This window comes from Phlebotomus papatasi, chromosome 5 (genome assembly GCF_024763615.1).
Source record: "Phlebotomus papatasi isolate M1 chromosome 5, Ppap_2.1, whole genome shotgun sequence".
Classification (NCBI taxonomy): domain Eukaryota; kingdom Metazoa; phylum Arthropoda; class Insecta; order Diptera; family Psychodidae; genus Phlebotomus; species Phlebotomus papatasi.
Window position 1 is genome coordinate 1,851,624 of NC_077226.1, and position 23,585 is coordinate 1,875,208.

General features: G+C 33.0%; 1 protein-coding gene across 4 annotated transcripts in view; it reads right to left on the bottom strand.

The window, feature by feature from the left end:
- LOC129808769 (RNA-binding protein MEX3B) overlaps positions 1-20,132 on the bottom strand; it is a 41,306-nt gene extending 21,174 nt beyond the window's left edge. Inside the window, exons 1-2 of one of the 4 annotated variants that reach the window (XM_055858608.1) lie at positions 19,929-20,132; positions 8,475-8,944 (exon numbers count right to left, since the gene is read on the bottom strand). In XM_055858608.1, coding sequence (XP_055714583.1) covers positions 8,475-8,781 — 307 coding nt within the window. In that variant the 5' untranslated portion in view covers positions 8,782-8,944; positions 19,929-20,132. The other 3 variants (XM_055858613.1, XM_055858610.1, XM_055858609.1) reach the window with 3 other exon arrangements.
- Between the last annotated feature and the right edge of the window lie 3,453 nt (positions 20,133-23,585).

The window sequence follows — 23,585 nt, forward strand, 5'->3', positions numbered from 1 at the left end:
AATTTCACGTCTGACTGCTCCTTTATGGCTTTAAATAAACTTTCGGAGTCCTTGGTGATTTTTTTTAAACATATCCCCCGAGGAAATTAGAGATCCATCACTTCGAGTTTTTAAGATGTCTTAAGGCCTCTACACATTGGGAGTAATTTTCAAAAAAAAAATGCTTTTTAGAAGGAAATTTTCTGCACTTCTCTAGGTGGAAACGTCAAAATTCTGTCAAAAATACAATTTTTAACGAAAACAGAGTTCCCAATGTGTATAGGCCATTAAAAAGAAGATTATTAAAAATAATCGGTAGAATCATTTTAAGAAACTTGCTTTCTTCTTATATGGTGAACCGTTACTGCCAAAATATACGACTTTTCTAAAACATATTCTAACCTAACACTATATTTTTACTTTCTCTGTGGATTTTTAGGCGTTCGTTATAAATTCTTAAATATCCTTTAAATATGTGAAAAAGATTACGTGACAACTTCCTTCTTTTCGAAAAATATATTACTGAATAAATTTGTTACCGAAATAACGTTAGAAAAAAATGCAAAAATAGTTACGAAATATTTGCCTATTTTTACACTTTTTTTAATTCTTGAATGTATAGTACAGTACGGATAAGAGCCTTGTCCTGCCTCAACCCCCACCATCAATTTGGCTTTTAATAGTTTTTGAGTTTTTATAAGCTCATTTTTGTATTAACCCTCTACAAATGAGCAGTAAAACATCAAATTTGAGAAGTAACTAAATTTACAACTTTAAAAGCAATAGAATTTTCATGAAAGTTTCGATCTTTATGAATTGAAAAATTAGGCCCATTTTTGGAAGGATTTGGATTTTTTACTGGTCAAACAAAATTTTTTGCTGATAAATATATTTTTTTTTACTTTTCATTTGTTTTTGAATTTTTTTGACGCTTCTAGGGGGGGCAGCTGCCCCCCCTGCCCCTAGCTGGGTACGCCCATGTACGTCATCACCACTCCGATCTGGCCCACCTTATTACTTTGTTATTTGTTTTTATTCATCTTGGATTCTATCGGAGTCAAAGTTGACTCTAACGTAGTCCGTAGTGTAAAAATAATAGCTACTCACTCTAATGGAGATTGACTCTATCGAGGTCCCACTGTATTTACCAGTGCATCAATTTTGGAAACTAAATAGGTAATAATTGATATCATCTGCTAGGAAAATATTTCAAAAATAGGATTAAAAATTTCGATATTTCTTATTTTCTGAATTGCTTGTTCGAATTTTAAGAAACTTGGAGGCTATCTATGGAAAAAAAAAGAATAAGCCGCTAGGGTGGATGGACCATTCAATGCCACTTTAAGAATTGGTTTGCGAATAATTTTCTTATTCTTGAACCAAACAAATTAAAATTTTGGCTGAATATACTTTGATGCTTTGTCTTGCTATATATCATAGTAAATTTCCCGGAATTTTTCACTAAAGGACCAAGAAAAAACATTGAAGAAAATATGCAAAAATCTCCATTTAATGCCAGTTTTCTACATTCAGTGCCGCCTTAGGATCCATTCAATGCCACCTTTTTAAAACGAGTATTTTGGTTCCATATAGAACAAATTTTAGAAAGAAAATGAATAAATAGGAAATTATATTGTTTAAAAACTATTTTATGTTTATTTAATCATATTTTTGTTATTTTTAACAATGCTTTTTCAATAAATTCTGCTATTTTCGTTTCTGTGATTTCAATAACTATTCAATTATGCCATATTTGTTCATTGGAATACTGTGCCTAGCAGGCTGGAGTATCGGTAGTATCTATTCTATTTATTTTTACCCAGGAAGCACAGCCTTCCTTCATGCTCATTGATTTCATGAGCTATTTCCCCTTGTAACTTCAAGTTGTCCGGGAATCTGGACCTGGCGGCGCACTGGTATTCATTCATTCCGCAGAAGGCTGCATTAAGTTGTAAAGCAGAGTAAGTTATGTGGTCCTTTTTTTCGTGTAGGAGCTATATCAAACTGTAATAAGACTTTCAATAAGAAATAAAGAAAAATATTCAGTAAATACTAGCAAACATTCTTTGAACAAAAAACTTCCAGATAACCTCACTTTTTCTTCAAACCCTCTTCTAATATTTTTTTTTCATTTATTCTTTAAACTTTCACTACACAATCATTCTAAAACTATATTTCAATTACAGTAGACTCTCGCTTATCCGTGGACTCTTTTTCCGGGTGACATAATAAAATCCGTGAGACAGTTGAATTTTAAAAATTTTGTTGACATATTTTCCCCGTTTTGGGTTTTTTTGTTAAAGCAAATGTGCTCTATCTACTGTTAATTCTTTCTCATTGTAACTTTTTTGGACAGTACGCATGTTTAGAGAGAATGTCGATTTAGTCAGATCAGAATTCACTCCATAAATTTGCAATGTGAACAAAAAAAACGTTAGATTTCAAACAATTTGATGTGTATCACTCTCAAAATCCGTGTGACATTTCGGTCCCGTTCCACGGATAAGCGAGAGTCTACTGTAATATTTAATATTTCTCCTGTACTTACCTTGATATTACAGGATATTTTAGAATTATTTAAACACAAAATAGACAACTCGAAAATATACCAATGCCAATTGTCAAGTGCGAATTTGCTGAATGCCGCATGAGGGCACCACTTATTAAAAGGTGGTGGCATGAATTGTAGCCATACATTAAAAAATTCCACATATAATGCCACCCTAATATTTTAATGAAATAAAATGCTAAAATACAAAATATTGGCATCTGAGATAAGCTTAGTTATCCACAATTACAATTACTGATAAGAATAATAAAAAATCTTGGATAAACATGTGAAATAAAGTAAATTAAAAAAGTTCGACATCTTAATACAATTCTTTACGTTTACGTACAATTTTCAATCATCGCTCACATCATATAAAAATCATGTTCAAAATATACAATAAATAGAGAGAATATCCAAATAAACCAGTTCAGAAGCTTCCTTTGATATTAGCACTCACAATTGTATATATTTCATAATTCTTAAACTCCGTAATATTTGAAAAAATACCGCTTTATGCAAGGTGGCATCAAATGGGGTAGTGGCATCATTCGGGGTATCTACCCTATCTCTTTTGGAATATATTGAATTATGAAATTTTCGATTTGTGACTTTTTGCCCCAGTCTCCCCTATTGATCAAATTGAATTAATATTTTTGGATTTCTTTCTATTTTTTTTTCTTTTTCTTTTTTTTCTCTCGGGGGTAAAAGACGTTCGTTTAGGCCGTTGGCATCTGTCCCTTTTCTCGACACACACACACACACGCACACACGGACACACAGAGGCCAAGAAGGAGAATCTGACAAAGAAAAACCGAAGGCAGGTGATGGTTTTGTTGAAGAAAATGAACAAAATACCAACAACAACGATGAAAAAAAGGAAGAAAAAAAAATATGCAGCTGCTTGTCTTTGGCCTTTGTCTCTCTGGTCGCGCTATTTTCTTCTCCCGACTTTTAATTCTCTTCAGGGTTTCCGTTTTCTCGGTTGATTGAGGGGTTTTGGTGCGCGGGGTGACATGAGGAAATTCATAGAGGGCGCTCGGGCTGCAGGAATGTGTCTGGCTTAGGGAGCGAGAAATGGAACAAAACAAAAGAACAAAAAAAAACAAAAACGATCATCCCCTTTGCACAAGAAACCACGATAGAGAGAGAGAGAGAGAGGGAGATACTTTTGCCCGCCAATTCATCCCAAAGCAATTCCTTTGCATGGGAAAAAGAGAGACAACAAGAGTCAGAGGCATTGCAGCATGTGGCCTTGTCCGCAGGAATCGCAGACAACCAAATGTTATGGAGATCATTCAACCATCTTCAGTGTCGCCATCTCTCTGCCCCCCAAAGCACCTCTCTCTCTCTCTCTGTCTCCTCTTTCTCTCCTTCATCGTTTCCCAAAGAGCACGAAAAGAAGCAAAAATAAGAGGAGAAAAAAAAAACACGAAGGAAAAAAAAACAAGAAGAAGAAATAGAGAAACAGCCACAAAAAGACAGACAGAAAAATGTCTTTGAGAGATCCCCAAAGAACAGCAAAGAGCAAAAAAGAAAGCAACAACAGACACAATTTCATATCTTTTCAATAAAACTGATAAATCGACCTAAATCTTTGCTTTGGCTCTTTCGGGAGGCTTTAGCACGTGGATTAACATGGATTAGATGCAGTGTGTGTTTTTTTTTTGGGCAGTTTCCGCCAAAAAAAAAGAAAGAAAATTTAGAAGAAATAAAATCAAAAGTGAATGAAGAAATAACTCAAGAGAAAATTCATTTAGGGTAGAGGAGGCACTTTTTGGTCCTTCGTACAAAAAAAAAACCGGCAAGAAAGCGCTTAAATCCAGTAAATGTCCAGTCAAAGTCGTACTAAGCGAAAAGTGATCAGTTCTATAAAGCACCATTTAACTCTTTAATGGTAAGAAGGACAAGATGTAAGGGAAGTGTACCACGGATCGGAATGTTAAGAGACATGCTTCACATCGCTCCTTGGAAATTACAAGGGGCCAACTGACTTTTTGGCGATTTTGAGGTTTTAATGCACTCAGACAGAGAATTTAATAAAATTTCAGGTGATATGAGTCAATAAATTTCGTTATTAGAAAAGTTTTTCAAAATTTTACACTTTATGATTGATTGCGGCGTTTTGTTTGAAGTCAAGGGTCACAAAATAGATTCATTGTTCAATTTTTTTTTGTGAAACAAGGGACTAACTCAAGTAAATTGATCCCGTGTCATTCTAATTTCAGCAAAATTTGCGCATCATTTAGAATGACAAAGAGCTAACTCATTAAAAAAACATATCGCACATTGAATATTACAACGGCGGATCTTCGTTTTTGTCAATTTTGAGATATTGCTGTTTTCTGATAGGAAATTTATTAAATGATAATTGGACTTATATAACCCGGAAGCCGTTATATTGCATCCTAATTTACGTTAATTGTGCGTGATGTAAAATTTAGGATGAAAAAGTGACATTTGAATGGCAAAAATGACCCAGTGCCATCCTCTTTGTAAAAGGCTCTAAAAAAAATGTTTGTAGGGGAAAGTGACCATGCTTGATACTGTAAAATGATGTCCAAGGTTTGTGATTATTTTCTGACTAACACACTATCCGAAGCGATTCTTCCACTATGACAAAAAAATGTCTCACTTATTAGGTTCATAATCCAAACCTCAAATAGTTCCTGGAAATCCTTAAATTTTCCTCAAGAAGAAAATGGAAATTCAGTGGCGACTTTTATTCAAGTTGGGTCCGGGGCCTTCCTGTATAATAATTGATTCGACAAATCGGAGGCCTATTTTCACTGCAAAAAATTCACCGGATACAAAAAAATGCACATCAATATTTAGAGGGAACTCTAATCTATCTGCTTAAATCGTTTGTACGACTGATTAAATATCACTTTTATGTAATTTTTCTAAGCCATATTTTTATGACATTAGGGCACTAGTGAAAACCATTTTTTCACTTTGAGCCCATGAAAATGTCACTCTGCAACCTTAAAAATCAGGCAACAGGGTTGAAGGTTATGTCAATTGTCGATAAAATTGGAGGATTACAATAGGTGTAATTATGAAAGAATCACATCTAATGATAGAGTTGCCACATTTAAATTATCATTCATGGACCCTTTTAAAAATATAGGATGGACACAGGTAGAATTTATGCATTTGTCACCACCCACAAAAACAGTGTTCACAAGAAAAAATATGTTAACATAAATATTAATACTGATGAACCCTCTATGTGGCTATGATAGTAGTTTTCGTGAACAGCGACATTAATTAAGAAATACTTATGAAATATCATGTATCGAAATTACAGTTTTGGGCCTATTTTTGATTTTTGCTTCCTGAAACTTAGAAAAAAGAGCTAGGATCCTAATTTTTTTTAGGAAATGTGAGGCTTAGCACCAGCTATTGAAATATATTGCGATAAGTCATAACTATTGATTAACATAGGAAAAAAATAGTTATTATCAAGCTTGGATCGTATCAAGCATGGTCACTTTCCCCTACTTTTCCCAAAAAAAATCCTTGGGGTGACATTCAAAATTAAACATGACTCAAATTTAAACTCCTTATTTTGTTAACTTCTTCTTTTTTTTGAATCTTTTTCTCATTTTGTTTCTTCTTTAACTTTAATTTTTTCTTTAACTTTAATTTTTTTCTTCACAATTGTAAAAGGAATGACCCTATTTTTATGAATAAATATATTACTATTATTATTATTATTATTATTATTATTATTATTATTATTATTATTATTATTATTATTATTATTATTATTATTATTATTATTAATATTATTAGCTCTGAAAAATGCGACCGATTTTAGTGTAAATTTTTCCTGTTATCGTACCGTCGTTGCGGGTGACTTTGCACTCTGCTGTCCGTAAGACTTTCACAAATTCTAGCACTTATTGATAGTCTTCGTTGTTCTGGTCTACCATGCCAAAGTATATAGGGATATGTTATGTACCAAATAAGGTACAATGATCCTCAAAAGGATTCTTGTAGTTTCAGTAATAGTCAATGAAATCCTAGTATAGGTATTTTGTCAAAAAACGGCTCCGTGAAAAAGTTATCTGATGGTGCAATTCCAAAATCGATTTCAGAGTAGTAAATTACTCGAATCTATTCTAAATTTATCTGGCTAGAATAATCCACTTCGATTTTGTTCATTATTTTTACTAAAAACCTTTTTTTCACTATTATCTTCCTACGAACGCATGATTTATGTTATAAAATTGCATATAATGGTTCTTCTAAAGCTTTTTTATAGAAGTATTTGGTTAAAAATTATCCAATGGTAATCCAGTATGGTCGCCATCTTGATTTGACGTTTCTGTTCGCCATTTTGAATAACTGTCAAAACAAAAATCTCATCCGATTGAGCTGAAATTTTAGTATTTTCTAGCTGATGTCAAGGCCTTTTCAGAACATATATAAAATCCGACCTAGGTCAAGTGATTGTCTGGATATAGGGGCTTCAAGTTTAAAATTTTGACATGTTCATGAATACAGAATTACAGGGAGCCTGTTTTATCAAAACCATCACAAAAAAGGCAGCGCTATCGTTAGGCGATGAGATCTAACAAACAAACAAAAATAAAAGTAATGTTTTTGTTTATAACAGTGCATTATTTGACAATCTTAAAAACTGTTTTCGCAAAGATGAAAAATAAAAAATTAATTAAATGCGCTTTTCGTTTATTTTTTTTTCAATTATGTTAGAGTAAATAAATATATAAAATAAAAGTCTCAACCATTTTTAATAGTTACTGAGGCATTTCGTTTAGGTTTCAAATATTGAAGATTAAAAAATAAAGACCGCCAAAATATGAGTATTACGAAATTTAAAACTTTGAGCCTCTGTATCTAGGTAAATACTTAACGTAGACTGGAACATATATACGTTTTGAAAAGGTCTTGACATCAGCTACAACATACTAAAATTTCAATCCAATCGGACTGGTTTTAGGGTTTGACAGTTATTCAAAATGGCGGACAGAAACGTCAAATCGAGATGGCGACCACGTCATCTTGTGGATCTCGTGCATCTTACCCTTAGAATTGAAGATTTTCATTGTCGTTTATTATCAGAAATTGGTGATTTCTTAGTATTTATTAAAAAGTGCAAAGTCACCCGGATCTTATCCCAAGTGCAAGCCTTTTTTCTTGATTTTTTTAAACATAGTAAAATTTTATAAAATTAATGTTAGAGGCACAAAATCCATTCATTAACAACTGAATACAAATAATTTTACCCATTAACCCCCTCCCTTCACTTTAACTGTCCACTTTTAGAGGGTAAAGTTGAAAAACAGCGAAAAAACGTGCAAAGTCACCCGCAACGACGGTACACATTTCACGAGATATCCCCAAAACTATGTAGGTTGCCAATTTAGGGTTTTCGGTTTTCGTTTCTTCGGCACGCTAGAAACATATGGGAAACATAAGAAATATCATGACCAAGGTTCATTTAGTAGCTTTAGAATAGAGCTTTCAAGGAGAACAAAGTTGAAGGTGATATAAAAATTAGATTATGAAATATTAAGTTTTTTTTTTTAATACAGAATTGCAAAACATTGAGTCACTTTTGCGGGGCACTGTAGTTTGGGAGCTATTGAGCTACAAAACGCGGTCGGACGGGCGGGAACGGTTTTTAGCCATCCATTTGGCAAAGTTTGAGCCCGATCGGAGGACATGAATTATTTGGTAGGATTATAGTAAGTGAGATTGTTAAGAAAATCACCTAATAAAGTGTTTAATGTAATAAATTTTTAATATTTAAAGTAAGTAGTAAACAGTTTAAAAATTTAATGTAAATATTTTTTTTTTTTAAAAATTGCATTAAATGGTTACTCGATCATTAGGGTAGAGGAAGTAGTTTAAGTCGTACTTTCCCCGGTATTTTGACATTTATTCAAATATGATTTTTTAAAATTGTTTTACATACCCTGTCTCCCAACAATTTCAGCAACGTGCTCAGAACTTGGTACAGGAACACATTCAGTCATATTTTGGGATTTTTTGAAGCGCTCATCCAGGGGCGGTGGCATCTGGAAGGCGGCTGCAAAGGCTGCCTGAGGTGCCAATGGAGGTGGAGATGGTTGTTGTGCCAGGTGATTGTCCGTGGGCGGAAACGTATCCGACAGACCCAACATGGACAATTCAAAGGCCAACTGAAGGGCTCGTTGATCCTCAAGATTACCCGATGGATCACCATCATTCAGATCACCAAAGAGCGTTGACATTTCCAGCATTTCTCTGCCACAACGATTTCTTTTCAATTTTCCTTCTTTTCCTTTTTTTTTCTTTTTTTTTTTTTGTAGCACTAAATTTATCCCCGTCTAGCGCACTTTTCTTTCTTTTTTTCTTTAAGGACACATACACACCACCTGAACACCACCTAGGCACACGAACTAGCTGGAAATATTTATGGGGACAATTGGAGAAACGGTTAAATTTTGAATGAGTTTAGTCCTCTCAGAGCTCAATGCCATCTAGTGACGGAACTAGAATGGATTTGGATTTAGGATAAAATCAGGAATTGTGTTTTGCGCATTTGGTAACCTCTTATCAATTCAGTGATTAAAATATGTCCTTTATAAGTGCTTAATTAAATTATTTACCATTTTTGCAATATAAAACTTTAAATATTGAAAAAAAGTGTCCAGTGTATAGGCATTATTGAATTATTGAAATTGAATTGAATTTAAATTGAATTGAAATATTGAATTGAAATTGAAAAATTATTGAAATATTTCTTTCAATATGGACATATAGAGCATTATTTCTCAATATTTTATTTAATTATTTTGAATGGCTGCAACCTATGCCAAATAATGTCAATAAAAATATCCAAAGTTATATTGAAATAAAATTTCAAAAATGGTTCTAAATATCAAATCGATATGATACAGTAGACTCTCTCTCAATCGGGCATACGGGGCAAATTGTCATCTAAATTATCGAGAGATTTTGGCATCAAAATCATTGTAAATTCGACAAAAAAGTGCTCAATTATTAAAAATCACGATAAAATAGAAAGAAATACAGCAAATTTGAACACATTTGCTTTAAAATCAAACGTGAAAATTGTCTACGAAGAGCGGATTGAGCGAGAGTCTACTGTATTTGGATGTCTACTGTACTGGGAATTGTCCTACTGTACTGTACTGGGAACTGTAATTGTCTACTGTACTGGGATGTCCTTGTTCACGAATAAAAATACATCCAAGTCAGAACACATCTCTTCCTGCTTCCTCCAGAAATCCCAGATTCTCGGAATTTTGTTGTACATTTTGTCAAATCTTCCCAAGAATCCACCTTAATTAGCACTTCTCACCTGATCCCGCCAGAAAATCACAGTTCTTCTGGAATTTTGTTGTGTATTTTATAAAATACGACCAGAATAATCAAGTTAGTCAGAAGATTTCTCAAGCTTCTTCCAGGAAATCACAGATCTTCTGGGATTTTCTTCCGTATTTTGTCAGGAACACCCAAAATACTCAATTTTTCCAGAAGATTTCTCCTGGTTTCGCCAGAAATCACATTTTTTTTTAGATTTTCTTCTGTATTTTGCCAGGAACACCTAAAATACTCAATTTTGTCAGAAGATTTCTCCTGATTTCGCCAGGAAATCACAGATCTTTTAGGATTTTCTTCTGTATTTTGTCAGGAACACCCAAAATACCCGAGTTTTTCAGAAGATTTCTCTTGGTTCCTCCAGAAATCACATTTTTTGAGATTTTGCTCGGTATTTTGTCAACAAACACCCAAAATACCCAAAAGATCCTGATTTCTGGAGCAACCAGGAGAAATCTTCTGACAAAATTGAGTATTTTGGGTGTTCCTGGCAAAATACATAACAAAATTTCAAAAAAAAAATGTGATTTCTGGAGGAACCAGGAGAAATCTTCTGACAAACTCCGGTATTTTGGGCGTTCTTAACACAATACAGAAGAAAATCCCAGAAGATCTCAGTTTTTCTGGAGGAACCAGCAGAAATCTTTTGAAAAACACGGGTATTTTGGCTGTTTCTGACGAAATACAGAACAAAAACTCGAAAAAATATGATTTCCTAGAAGAACCAGGAGAAATCTTCTGACAAAATTCAGTATTTGGGTATTTCTGACAAAATACAGAACGAAATACCAGAAAAATGTGACTTCCTGGCGGAACCAGGAGAAATCTTCTGAAAACCTCCGGTATTTTGGGTGTTCCTGATAAAAGATACAACGAAATCCCAGAAGATCTCAGATTTTCTGGGGGAAGTAGGCGAGAAGTCCTGACAAAGATGGGTTTCTGTTTTATAGCCAACGGTTGTGGCGATTCCACTGGATTTCCAGCTGATTTTACCGCTCAAAATCCGTAATTTGACGCTAAATTTTCACCTAATGTTCCATGGACGTTTGCGGAATTCTGTATAGCAGAGGTGTGCAAGAACCGTTGAAACCGAATAAACGTCAAAATAAGTTTGTTCTGGTAGCGTTTTGACCATTGACGTACATGTTTCATTTGATGTTTATTCGGTTTCAACGGTTCTTGCACGCCTCTGCTATATAGGACCGTTTAATAAGAAATATCCGCGAGTTTCCATGGACTTTTCCGACTACTATTACAACTGGAGACTATAGAGAATTTCATGAGCTTCCCAAAACTGTGAAAGTTATTAAAATCGGTTCGAAATTGGATTTTTGGCGAATTTTTGAACAAAAGAAAGAAAAAAAACTCTCTCACTTTTTTTTATCAATTTTGAATTTATTTTCCAGTCATTTTCACAATGGAAAACTTCATTTGGTCTTCTGCTGTTTTCTGGGGAATTTTCTCAGCTTTTCAAAATGCCAAAATATACATCAAAATCGGACAAATTCTGTATAGTGACAGTTTAATAAGAAATATCCACAATTTTCCATGGACTTTTCTCTGACGAAAATTTCCATGTGTTTTCCCATGAATTATTAGCGGTATTATAGCCAATTAGCTCTTTGAAAATTCGGACAAATCCTCTCTATTTCCAATCCAATCCATGGTTTAACCTTACGGAATTCCACGACTTTTCCAGTGCATTCTTTTTAAAAAAAAATATTTTTCCTAAAAATAATTACTATAATTGACTAGAAATAACGTGAAATTTTCATATAAAATTTCAAATGGCAATTTGGATCTTGGAGAGTACCCCATACCAAACTTTCGCGGAAAATTCCATTAGAAATTCAGTGTCAAATTCCGCTCATTCCCATTGAATTTGACGCTAAATTTCCGCAAAGTCTTCTATGGAATTTTTCCAAGGAGAAGCCATGGAAAATAGCCATTCCATGGAAAATTTAAACAACATTCAATGGAAATCCAGCGTCACTTTTTAGTGGAACTCCATGGAAGGTTTGTATGGAAAATCAAATATAAAACGTACACAGGAATTTTCCATGAAATTTTTCTATGGATTTCCCATGGATTTTACCGCAACACGTTCCCTTTTTTTTGTAGAAAAATTCCTGCTTATTACCTGGTGTTACGGCCGTTAGTTAACCCATTCAGTCAATGTACCAGAAATACTTGAGATAGAATGTTCATATTTTGGGATTAGTTTCCTACAGGTTAATAGATGATTTTTTTTTTAAAAAGAAATAATTTTTATCTATTATGGGGGCGCGGGGAGCCGCCCTCAAACACGCGTCTTAACGGTCACTGAATTTAAATTCTGTTCATTACTTCATTAAAAACTCTATTGATTTAGATAGAGTACCTATCAAAGGAAACACATTGGTAACCAGAATTCAAATCAGTAAAGAGGATGAAGGTCAATTTTAACAAATTCGACGGGATGTCGCATTTTCCGTCCGCCATTTTGAGCAAAATTTTTGCATCACTTCACGCGAAGCGAGAAAAAAACAACAAAATGTATTCCCATCTCTGTCGGGCCATTTTTTTTCAAATAATTGAAGGACTAAAGTAACTAAATATCCATTCCCGATAGAAACTCGAATATCAATTGCCCTGGAATAAATAATCTAAAATCACTCAATTTGCGTATGATGTATAATACCATGGTAAGGAATGGGTTAAAAAATAAATCATTCACATTAAATTTCATGAAACATTGCATCTCTAAAATCAACGTACAGTAGACTCTTCGATATCCGGCTGACTGGGGGACAAAATGACATTTAGGTTTTTTGAATGATCAACGGTTTTTCTATTTTGTGCAGTGTGAATTTATTTTCTGTCTGACAAAGAAAAAGAGAATTTTCTTCATGGTGTGCTTATGTTTCATTTTTTATCACAATTATGTATTAAAAACTTCGATACAATGTTAATAATACTTTAATTCACTCTGGACAAACTTCATGTTTAGTGAAAATAATTTTGAATATATCAACCGCCAGTGTTTGGCAGCTGTCACCCGGATATCGAAGTGCTGGATATCGAAGAGTCTACTGTATTGAAATTCACCACTCTACTATCATGCCATTGTTTTTTGGCGTCCTTACGGGACTTTCTTGTCACTTGAGATCGACTTCCCTTTTTGTGCGCCTCATGGAATCAGCAAATAAAAGTGCGATCAGTGAAAATATCATAAAAAAGTGAATTTTTAATTATATTTTAGAGTGTTCTATGCTATTGGATAGGTTCAGAGGAAATTGTTGATTGCCATAGATCAAACATTTGATCCACCTTCGTCGCATAACCTAATTATATTTGCAATCTTTAACAGGGTAAATTCACTAGTGTGGAGAAGTGAGCTCTCCTTTTGAGTTGCGTTATCATATTTTCATCTTTAAACCAATAAACCTTTAAACCAGAGAATCTGAAAGAGTAGTCTGAAGGAGCGTCATATCATTTATCTAATATTCTACTTCGATATTCAATAGGCAACCCCAAACACCTGGCTTCCAAGGAATAATTCCACGGAAAATTCCAATACCTTTCCATAGTTTTCTGAGCAAAATTTTCACATAATTATTTGTTCGTTTCACCGAAAATATTCCACAGGAAAAAATCTACTATAAAACCATGGAAATTTCCTTGGAGATAAGGTAAAGTACCCTTTATTCGACCGGTTCCTCTATTCGACCGGTAGATTTATTTATTCAATTTAATTATATTTGCTATAATATTTTGTGTATGATCTAACATTAATAGGTCAATTATTCTTTATATAATACGAATCAGTGACAAATTCATAGAAATTGATGAAATTCACCATCAAATATTCAAAAATTCACCCACCGGTCGAATAGAGGAACCCGGTCGAGTAAGGGTACTTTACCTTACTCTTGGTAGATTTTTGGATATTTTTTTAGAACTAAATATGTAGTCCAAAACCGTGAGTTTTTCAGTATAAAACTTCGACCATTAATTGGTAGGGATTCCCTAATTTATTTTTTCTGCCTTGAGTTCTGCCTTGATCGAATCAACGTTAAACATACTTTTTAAAACGTTTTGTTAAAAGTTAACATGAAGCGAATCTTGAATAATCCTAAGTTGAATATGTTAAATGTCATGACTATATATGTATGTTAAAAAATTATACACAGACTAGTCTCTTTTATTTTTTATCAATAATTCCGGATATTTATATTCATTGCTAATTACTGAAAAACAGCGTATTAAAGATAATTCTTGCAATAATTTTTTTTTCAATTTTAAAAATTAGATATCTAAAAAAAACAAGTGACTTATTTGGACATTTAAATTAGCAATAAGGATTTCCATGCAAATGCAAGTGACATTGCACGTATATAGTCACAGTACACAGAACGGAATGAGAGTTAAAATTTGTTAAAAATTGTTTAATTTTGGAGATAAAAAGAGATCATTTACAAGATAAACAAACATTTGATTATTCGAAGCTAAAAAGGAGATAAAATTAACAAAAATTGATTTTTTTTTAACAATTTAAAAACAACAATGAACTACTTCTAACAATAATTTTGTTCATTTTGCTTTTTAACAACATTTTAACAAATTTTAAATACCTTTTGCTTAAATTAGTTCAAAGTTTGACATTTCTTCTCAGTCATAATTGAATGGTGTACAAATGACGCGTTGCAATTTGGTGAAAGTGAATCAGATAAAAGCAGTGATCTTACACGAGTGTTTCCTTTTTTGAATATTAAAGATCTAAATTTGTTAGTTTTATGCTTCAAATTGGAACATCCGAATCATACAGAGCAGAGCTTCGAAAAGGTATTAAATTTCTACAGTAGACTCTTCGATATCCGGCTGACTGGGGGACAAAATGACATTTAGGTTTTTTGAATGATCAACGGTTTTTCTATTTTGTGCAGTGTGAATTTATTTTCTGTCTGACAAAGAACAAGAGAATTTTCTTCATGGTGTGCTTATGTTTCATTTTTTATCACAATTATGTATTGAAAACTTCGATACAATGTTAATAATACTTTAATTCACTCTGGACAAACTTCATGTTTAGTGAAAATAATTTTGAATATATCAACCGCCAGTGTTTGGCAGCTGTCACCCGGATAACGAAGTGCTGGATATCGAAGAGTCTAATGTACTTGCATAACCTCACTCTTTATTTTTCTTATTTCTTTTTTCTTTTCTTTAATTCACAGAGGAAAACTTCTGGCAATATTTGGAACTTCAAAGATTCGGATTTCAGTGAAATTCTTGTACCCGTGGCCGTAGAAATAATATTTAGCCGGGAATATCGTCGATCGTCGCTGTCCGGAAAAGGGGTAACATAAATAGAATCAAATCAATCAGAAGGTTCAAACACTGTGTGGAAACACTCAATCTCAAGTATCCCTCTGGACAAGTATCACCATACCGCATCGGTAGGATATTATAATCTTTAAAGTGTCCGGAAAGAACTGTTCTTGTTTCGCAGAGGCTGAAAACATTAAAACATGGACAGCGACTTTTCAGTTGATCTCTTGCCTCTACAAATCAGCAAATATAGACAGAGTTAAGAGTAAGTGATAGGATATCAATAGTTCAGTATTTGATTTAGATAATCTTACAATTAGAATCTTGATGTCGATGAGAAAACTGGTGAATGGACATTATATCTCTGATTTTTTTCAAGAACATCAAATATTATGTGCACATTAAGAGCAAAAAGACAATTTAAATAATTTTTAGTTTTATTTTTAAATATAAGGGAAGTGTACCACGGATCGCAATGTTAAGAGACATGCTCCATATTTAGTTGAATATATGAGTTCCAAAACACTATTTGGTAATTTTTTACACGCCAATTGATATATTAGTGATCCATTTAACTATATCTGTGCAATTGAATTTTAAATTTATACAATAAATTAATAACAAATAGGTTTAATAGCAACTATGTACTCTGTATCTCGGATCGTCACAAATTTAATCAGGTGTCTCACGGAAAATTGGTTTTATAAATTAAATCTGAGCTAATACACTGCATTCTTGTGAGAGTTAAATAGTAAAAAGTAACTAATAATATTTAAAAATTCATTTGAATTGGTGCAACAATATGGTAATAACTTGACGATCCGAGGAACACTGCCGATCGCTGGTGCTCTTCCCTTAATCTTCCCTTTTCATATGGAAATAATTTTGTAAAGCTAATGTCATGGGATTAATCAGTTTAATATATAATTTATTCTACAGTGTATATGTATAAATGAAATAAAATACATTCAAAAAGTTGAAAAAATAGAGTTTTATTTCAAAAATTTAATAGATTTCAAATAAAGAGGCATTAAGAGGTCCATAAGAGGACCATAAGAGGGTTTTTATTAAATTTTGTTGTTTCTTGATAAATTTTGTTAAAATTTTGATATTGTGAGGTTTTAACAACTTTGTAGATTAAAATTAAACAAAGTCTAGCAATAACGTTGCTTAACCCCAAAATAGCCAATTTTTGTTTAATCACAGTATGAAAAATATCAATTTTTAACAATTTTTTAATCTCCTTTTCCGTTCAGTGTAGTTGTTCTACTGCGTTTAAATTATGAACACGTACCTAGTAAAAATACACAATTATAGGGGAAAGTGCCCATGCTTTACACGGTCCCAAGCTTTATAATGACTAAATTTTTCCAATGTTTTTCAATAAATGTGATTAAGCGCACCCATGTTTTAAAAACTAGAGGAAAGTGTCCTGTTTTTATAATACATTGCGGAGTCACATTTATTTAAAAACATAGGAAAAATTTAGTCATTATAAAGCTTGGGACCGTGTAAAGCATGGGCACTTTCCCCTACTAATTCCACTAATTAGTTTGTGAATTTTAATAAAAATTTTTGTAACACTAATAGTATATTAAAGAAACGAATATTGTAATGCAATAGTTAGATTTTTTTTCTTTCGCCATTTGACTCGTACTGGAATATCAGAACTAACAAACTAGTAATAAATATAATTTAAAATTTTTGCAAATGGTGAAGAAAGAGCTTTGAATAAAGCAAGGAGATTTAGAAAATAGACGTCTCAGTTTTGTTTAATTTAAAAAAAAAAATTGTTAAGTGATGATATAAAATGTTTGTTTCTATGAGAATTTCTTGATTCATATTTTTTTCTGAATACAATTTTTTTTTTTATTTTAAATATATGTTCTACATGAAAAATAAATAAATTTATCATAACACTGACGCTTGCAGATCAATTTCTCATGCATAACTTTTCTATATTAATATAAAAAAAATCAGTCTTCTAAGAGAAATTGTTAAAATAGAGATTTTATTCGTTCGTTCGTTGAAGAAAATTCAAATTAGATTTTAGTCGTTCTTTTTTAAATTCAAACGCCTGAAGTGCTTGGAAGTGCTTGGAAGTGCTTAGAAGTGCAGGAAGTGCTGGAAATCATCTATGGTACTTCCGGAAGTGTGGAAGTCTTTGACGTTTTCCATACAAAATTAGGAAGTGTTGGAAGTGGTGTACACGATTTTTCAACTAAAATCTACCCCTTGTTTTTGATTAAAAAAATGTGAAATTGGCTTGCAGCATGTGCTGCGGTCCGGAAAGAGTTTTAAAAAAAAATCCATGAGAAATAAAGCTGATAATTCCGCAGAATTCCAAGTGGAATAGAGTAAGTGTGCCAAATTTCGGCATAGTTGCATGCAAGCACCGAAGTCTCAAGTTTGAAATGTAATATTTTAAATAAAAATTGATTTTTTTTTATTCTTTCTTCTGAAATAGTGTTGCTTGGAACCTTGTAAAAAGTTTACCGTCTTTATTTACTTTAAAATCATTCTTAATACATTTTAAAATGAATAAAAATATAGACATAGCTTTGGTGCCCTATTTCGGCCACCTTCATTCTCATAGTTCCTTGCCCTTCGGGAATTCTTCCAATATCTTTTTCACGTCATCTCGTTTGTCGAAGCTACATTTTTTGTTATTCTTTTGCATTGTATAATCTCCAGAGTACGTAAAATCTAAAAGTTCATGGAAATTTGAGGAACAAAAACGGTGGCCGAAATTGCAAGCTGGCCGGAATTTGGCACACTTACCCTATTAGCGTTTATTTTCACGGAAACTCCATGGATTTTTCTCTTACTCTGAAACTTTCCGACCGAGAATTGAGCAGGATATACAACAGAATTCTCTGGTCCTATCTATTATTATATTCTGAGACGTCTTCCCATTCATAAACATACTAATTCCAAGAGTTTTTCGATGTATCAAAGGAACTGAATCACTGACTACCATTCTAGTAGTTAATAAGTTGCAATTTTGAAGTGAATTTGTTCAGTGTGTAGGCAAATATTGAAATATCTCTTTCAATATTCTCATCAATATTGACGCTTTATTTCAATTTCACTTTGAAATGTTATTGCAATAATTTGGCTAGTATGTAGACAATTTAACCCTTTAAGGACGATAGGGACACCGGTGTCCCATAAAGAAAATAATTTTTCCTAACTACCTAAAGTTATTTTTTTCTTATGTCTGTACATAATTGCAAAGTAGAAGGTTGAAGGAATCTAGAATATTTTTTGCAAGTCTCTAGCTATTTGCTATACAGTAAATATTTAAGCTCAAAAATGGCGAATTTTTAAATTCTCAAATTCATAATTGATTTTATTTATTTTTTATACTTCCAATTTTTTTTTTAAGCAAAACCCTTTTGGCAATAAAAACTACAATAGGGTGGAGTCTACACTTATGGATGCTATACACTTATGGACAACGTGAAAAAATCTTGAGTTTTTACGTCAAACAGATTTCGAAAAGTTATAAAATTATTAGCTTATGATGTAGGGTAAAATAACCTAATTCAGAACCAACTCCAATTGGAAACTTTTCAGAATTTTTAATGCAATATATATTTTTTCCTCAGTAAACACAATACTAATTTTTTATTTATATTAATATCTATATAAAAGTAATCTAGATAAATCGAAAATCCATTCATATTGATAAGTTTTAATGAAAAGTTTCCATTTGGAGTTGGTTCTGAATTAGGACATTTACCCTAATTAACACTTTTTTTGATTTTTCGAAATCTGTTTAGTGTAATAACTTAAGATTTTTGCGTTGTCCATAAGTGTATATAGCATCCATAAGTGTAGATTCCACCCTACTCATACGTAATATTTTTCATTAAATCGAAAAATATTATTCATTGGTATTTGGCAGAAAAATTACTTAAATTTTTGGGCTATATTTGTCCCTATCGTCGTTCATAGAAGCGCAAAATACACCGAATCAGACTCTGTTGGACTTTCCAAGGTTAGATGTAAGACTTATCACTGATTATGTTTCTCAGTTTAATTTTTATTGCAGATTTTCAGTCCGTAAAAAGTGTCTCGTCGTTGAAGGGTTAAGGGCCTAAAAGGTTTAAGAGCTAGTAACAATATCCACTGCACAGTTTTTTTTTAAGTTTACCGGCATCTAAGGACGAAATATCCGGCTGGGCCGACCTCTAATATTTAAAAATCCATTTTTTGATTTAGTAGCGAAAGTCTCAAGTTGCTATCTCTAACCGTTTTGCCTCTAGCCGTTCTGATTAACTGCTATGTAAATGTCTTTCTGTTCTATTTATTTTGGCAGTTTGAAGGGATTTCTATTGAAAATCATCCTTCCCGGGAGATTAAAGCTTTACTCTGAGCATTTTCCCTGAAATTGTCCTAGACTGGGAAAATCAGTTACTATCCCAATTGTGATAGGGTGGAGGGTGGCTTTACTTTTTTTTTTCTCTGACTCCGGTGGATCACTGAACTTCTTTGGCTACCAAAGCCGGCACACGCGGGAAAAGAACAACTTCAATAGGAAGAACATTTAAAAAAAAAAATAAAAGAAGCAAACTGACATTAGGAACACGTGAAGAAAAAAAAAAGCCTAAAGAGAGGTATCGTGGCGCGATTTGAGCTCTTTGAAGGATTAATTGAAAATTCACTAAATTTTATATGTAGCACCACCAAAAAAAATTTGAAAACAAATTAAAGTAAGATAACTAACACTTCTTTGAGACGTTACTCTATTTTAGATTCTTGGAGACAGCAAAAATTTAATTTAATTTTATTTATTTATCTTTTTTTTTTGTGTGTGAAATGCGGAAAAAGTAAGAAAATGCGCCCACAACCATACGTCCAATTCGGCGGCTGTTTTAAGACTGAAAGCGTGGAGTTTTTTGGCTTTAGATGCCCGTTTTGCGCCCATATCCAACACAAACACACCAATTTCTGCTGTGTACGCATGGTGGAGTGGGGGGGGGCGGTTGGCTTGGGATGAGGGGACAGGGCTATGAACGCCAAATACATTCACCATCGTTAGGGATTTCGGTCGGGATTCGTATCAACTTCGGATGTATCGCAATCAGATGGCGAGAACACACTGCCCCTGGGCCATTTACCACTATCTCCTGCAAAATGATACATTCCCACAATGGTTGCCCTACTCTGCGTCACAGAGAGTCTTTCCTGGTGTGCAGATGCCGGCTAGCCGGCTGCATACACACACACACACACACGTGCCACACTACACAGAAAAGCACGCCAAAGTTGCAGATGGAGTAAAGGGAATGAGAGAGAGACAAACATGAAAACAACAAAAAAAAAGACCAGAAAAACGCCTCAATATAGGCAAAAGAATACATTTAAAAATCAACGGAATATCCCTCTAAACGTCCAGAGAGCACAGAAAGAAGGCAAAACAGTAAGAGATATCAATATCTCAGGTCTTCGATGACCCCCCCCGGAATTCTTTGCATTTTTCATTCATTAGAAAATAGTATTATACCCAATAGGGGAGACCGGGGTAAAATTAGCCACGAACGGTATTAGACAGTGGAATTTGATGTAAACACATTCCTTCCTATTAATAGAAATATTTATCAGCCTGGTACAAACATTTGTTGTACAAATTATGCGCAATCAAAAATTTCATTCGCTCGCTAATTCTGCCCCGGTCGCCCCTACATAATTAAAATTCTAATAATTTTCATATTTTTCAATAAAATAATTTAAAAAAGAAATTGTTAAATATTGAAGCAATACCATGATAAAATAAAAGCATTATTTCTGACTATGCAAGAGTTTCATAGAAAAGAAAAACTAACCATTCCTATAGGGTAGAGTAAGTACTTTTCGCCACCTTAAGAGTTGACACCATTATAAAACTTATACTTTTTGTCAAAATAAAATGAAATTTTGTGTATAAGTGCTTTGAAGTATTGTCTATCTATTGAACCAGGAGACTTTCCGGGAACTTTTAAATATCTGGTTGAAAAAGTACATTTCCTGCAACAATGCATGTTTCAGTACTTTTCGCCACTTTGTAAACAATTTTTCGCCACTTGTTTTCAATTGATTTTTAAGAAACAGCAGCTTTCGAAAACCCCCAAAAGTACACGGCACAGTACTTTTCTTATTTAACACCGATACCAGACAAGTATAAGAGTACAGTAGACTCTCTCAAATTCGGGCATATGGGACCGAAATGTCAGCCGAATTAGACAGAAATTCGGGCGACAAACTTTTTGAAGTGCAACGATTTTTTATTCATGTGCGTGCATATAGATATTGAGTTTACACATTCATATATAACGTGAATTGTATGAAAACCTCTAAATAATGCAAAATCTCATCAAAACTAAGACAAACCATGCCAAATTTGAGCATATTTCATTCATTTGATAACACTGTGCAACAATTTTAAATTTTTTTTTGTCCCTGGGTTCTCATGCAATTTTTTCTATTGCTAGGGTCAAATGATTTACGAAAATACTTATCATTTTGATTTCATTTGGATTTTGCGCCTGGAATCGAGGCAAAACCGTTTTTGCCGTTTTTTGATACTTGGGTGCCTATATCTCCGATTCTGCTGAACCGATTTATTTCTCACTCGGGAGTAATTTGTTCTCCTTTAGATTCCCGATAAATCCTCTGAACAGATGAAGTTCGTACAACTGACACCAGGGGCGCTGTAGTCTCATAAATGTCAGAAAACCAGGAAAAATCAAACTTTTTAGCAACTTTGATCAAAAATATCTCGAAATCTAGGACTGTCCCAAACAATCTGTTTTGTGGGTTTGATAGAGAATTTAATCAGCTACATTTTCGTTCATGTACAACTTTTCTCTCAGATTATTTTTTAACCTCGATATTGAGGTTCAAACGAAAAACGAGCACTCAGCCAACTAAAGAAAAACTTAACTATTTAGCACATTTTGACTTTTTCTTTTCAAGTTTAGATAACCCAGAGTATTATTTTCACTTTTCTTACAGTTGCAGGACTTTATTAATACTCATTGCATTATAAAATGTGTTTAGGTATAATACAAGGTAATAACTCAAACAATATCTTCAGTAAGATTTCAGTGTTATTTCAATCTCAAAAGACTATTACAAAAATGGGATATTAATTGCATATTGCAAAATTTTAAATATTTCAATGAATATTTCTTATTAAATTTACGTTTTAGAATCAATAAAAGTATCTATTTTACCTTTTACATACCAGTTACATATGGAAAACTTTGCAAAAAATCCTTTTTCTAAATTCATTTCTTTTTATAATTCTTTAAACATTTTTCCTACATTTATCTACAATCCTACAATTTTAACCTAATAATTACGTGATTTTCGTCGAAATAAATATAAAACTAGTTTTTGAATTTGTAATTGTTACTTTATGTATATCACATATGTTAAAGTTTTATACAAGTTTCCAAGTAATAAAATAATATTTAAAAATTTAAAATGTCATATAAAAATCACCATAATATCGATATTTAAGTATTAAATAATATAATAAAAGCTTGTTCTGCCTAATTACGAGGAAAAACAACAATAACACTCGAAATTGTGAAGGTTTTATTTATTTGGCTGAATGCTAATTTTTCGTTTGAACCTCAATTTCGAGGTTAAAAAATAATCTGAGAGAAAAGTTGTACATGGACAAAAATGTAGCTGATTAAATTCTCTATCAAACCCATAAATCAGATTGTTAAGGACAGTTTTAGTTTTCGAGATATTCTTAATCAAAGTTGCTAAAAAGTTCGATTTTCCCATGTTTTCTGACATTTATGAGACTACAGCGCCGCTGGTGTCGGTTGTAGGAACTTCATCTGTCTAAAGGATTATCGGACATGTAAAGGACAACAAATTATTCCATAGTGAGAAATAAATCGGTTAAGCAGATTCGGAGATATAGGCACCCAAGTATCAAAAAACGGCAAAAACTGTTTTGCCTAGATTCCAGGCGCAAAATCCAAATGAAATCAAAATGATAAGTATTTTCGTAAATCATGTGACCCTAGCAATAGAAAAAATAGCATGAGAACCCAGGGACAAAATCATCGTTGCACAGTGTTATTGATATTTCCGTGATAATTTACACAGTAAAAAATAATTAGGGGAAAGTGACCATGCTTGATACTGCAAAATATTGTCCGAGTTTTGATTTATTTTTCTGACTACCATATAAATCGCAGCGTTTTTTCCACTAGGACAAAAAAATGTTTAACTTATAAGGTTCATAATCCCACCTGAAGTAATTCCTGGAAATCCTTCTAATTTTCTCAGAAGGAAAATGAAAATACAGTGGCGATTTTGATAAAGGTTGGACCAGATGCCTACCTGTATAGAGATTTTCCCTACCTATATAAGCCTATTT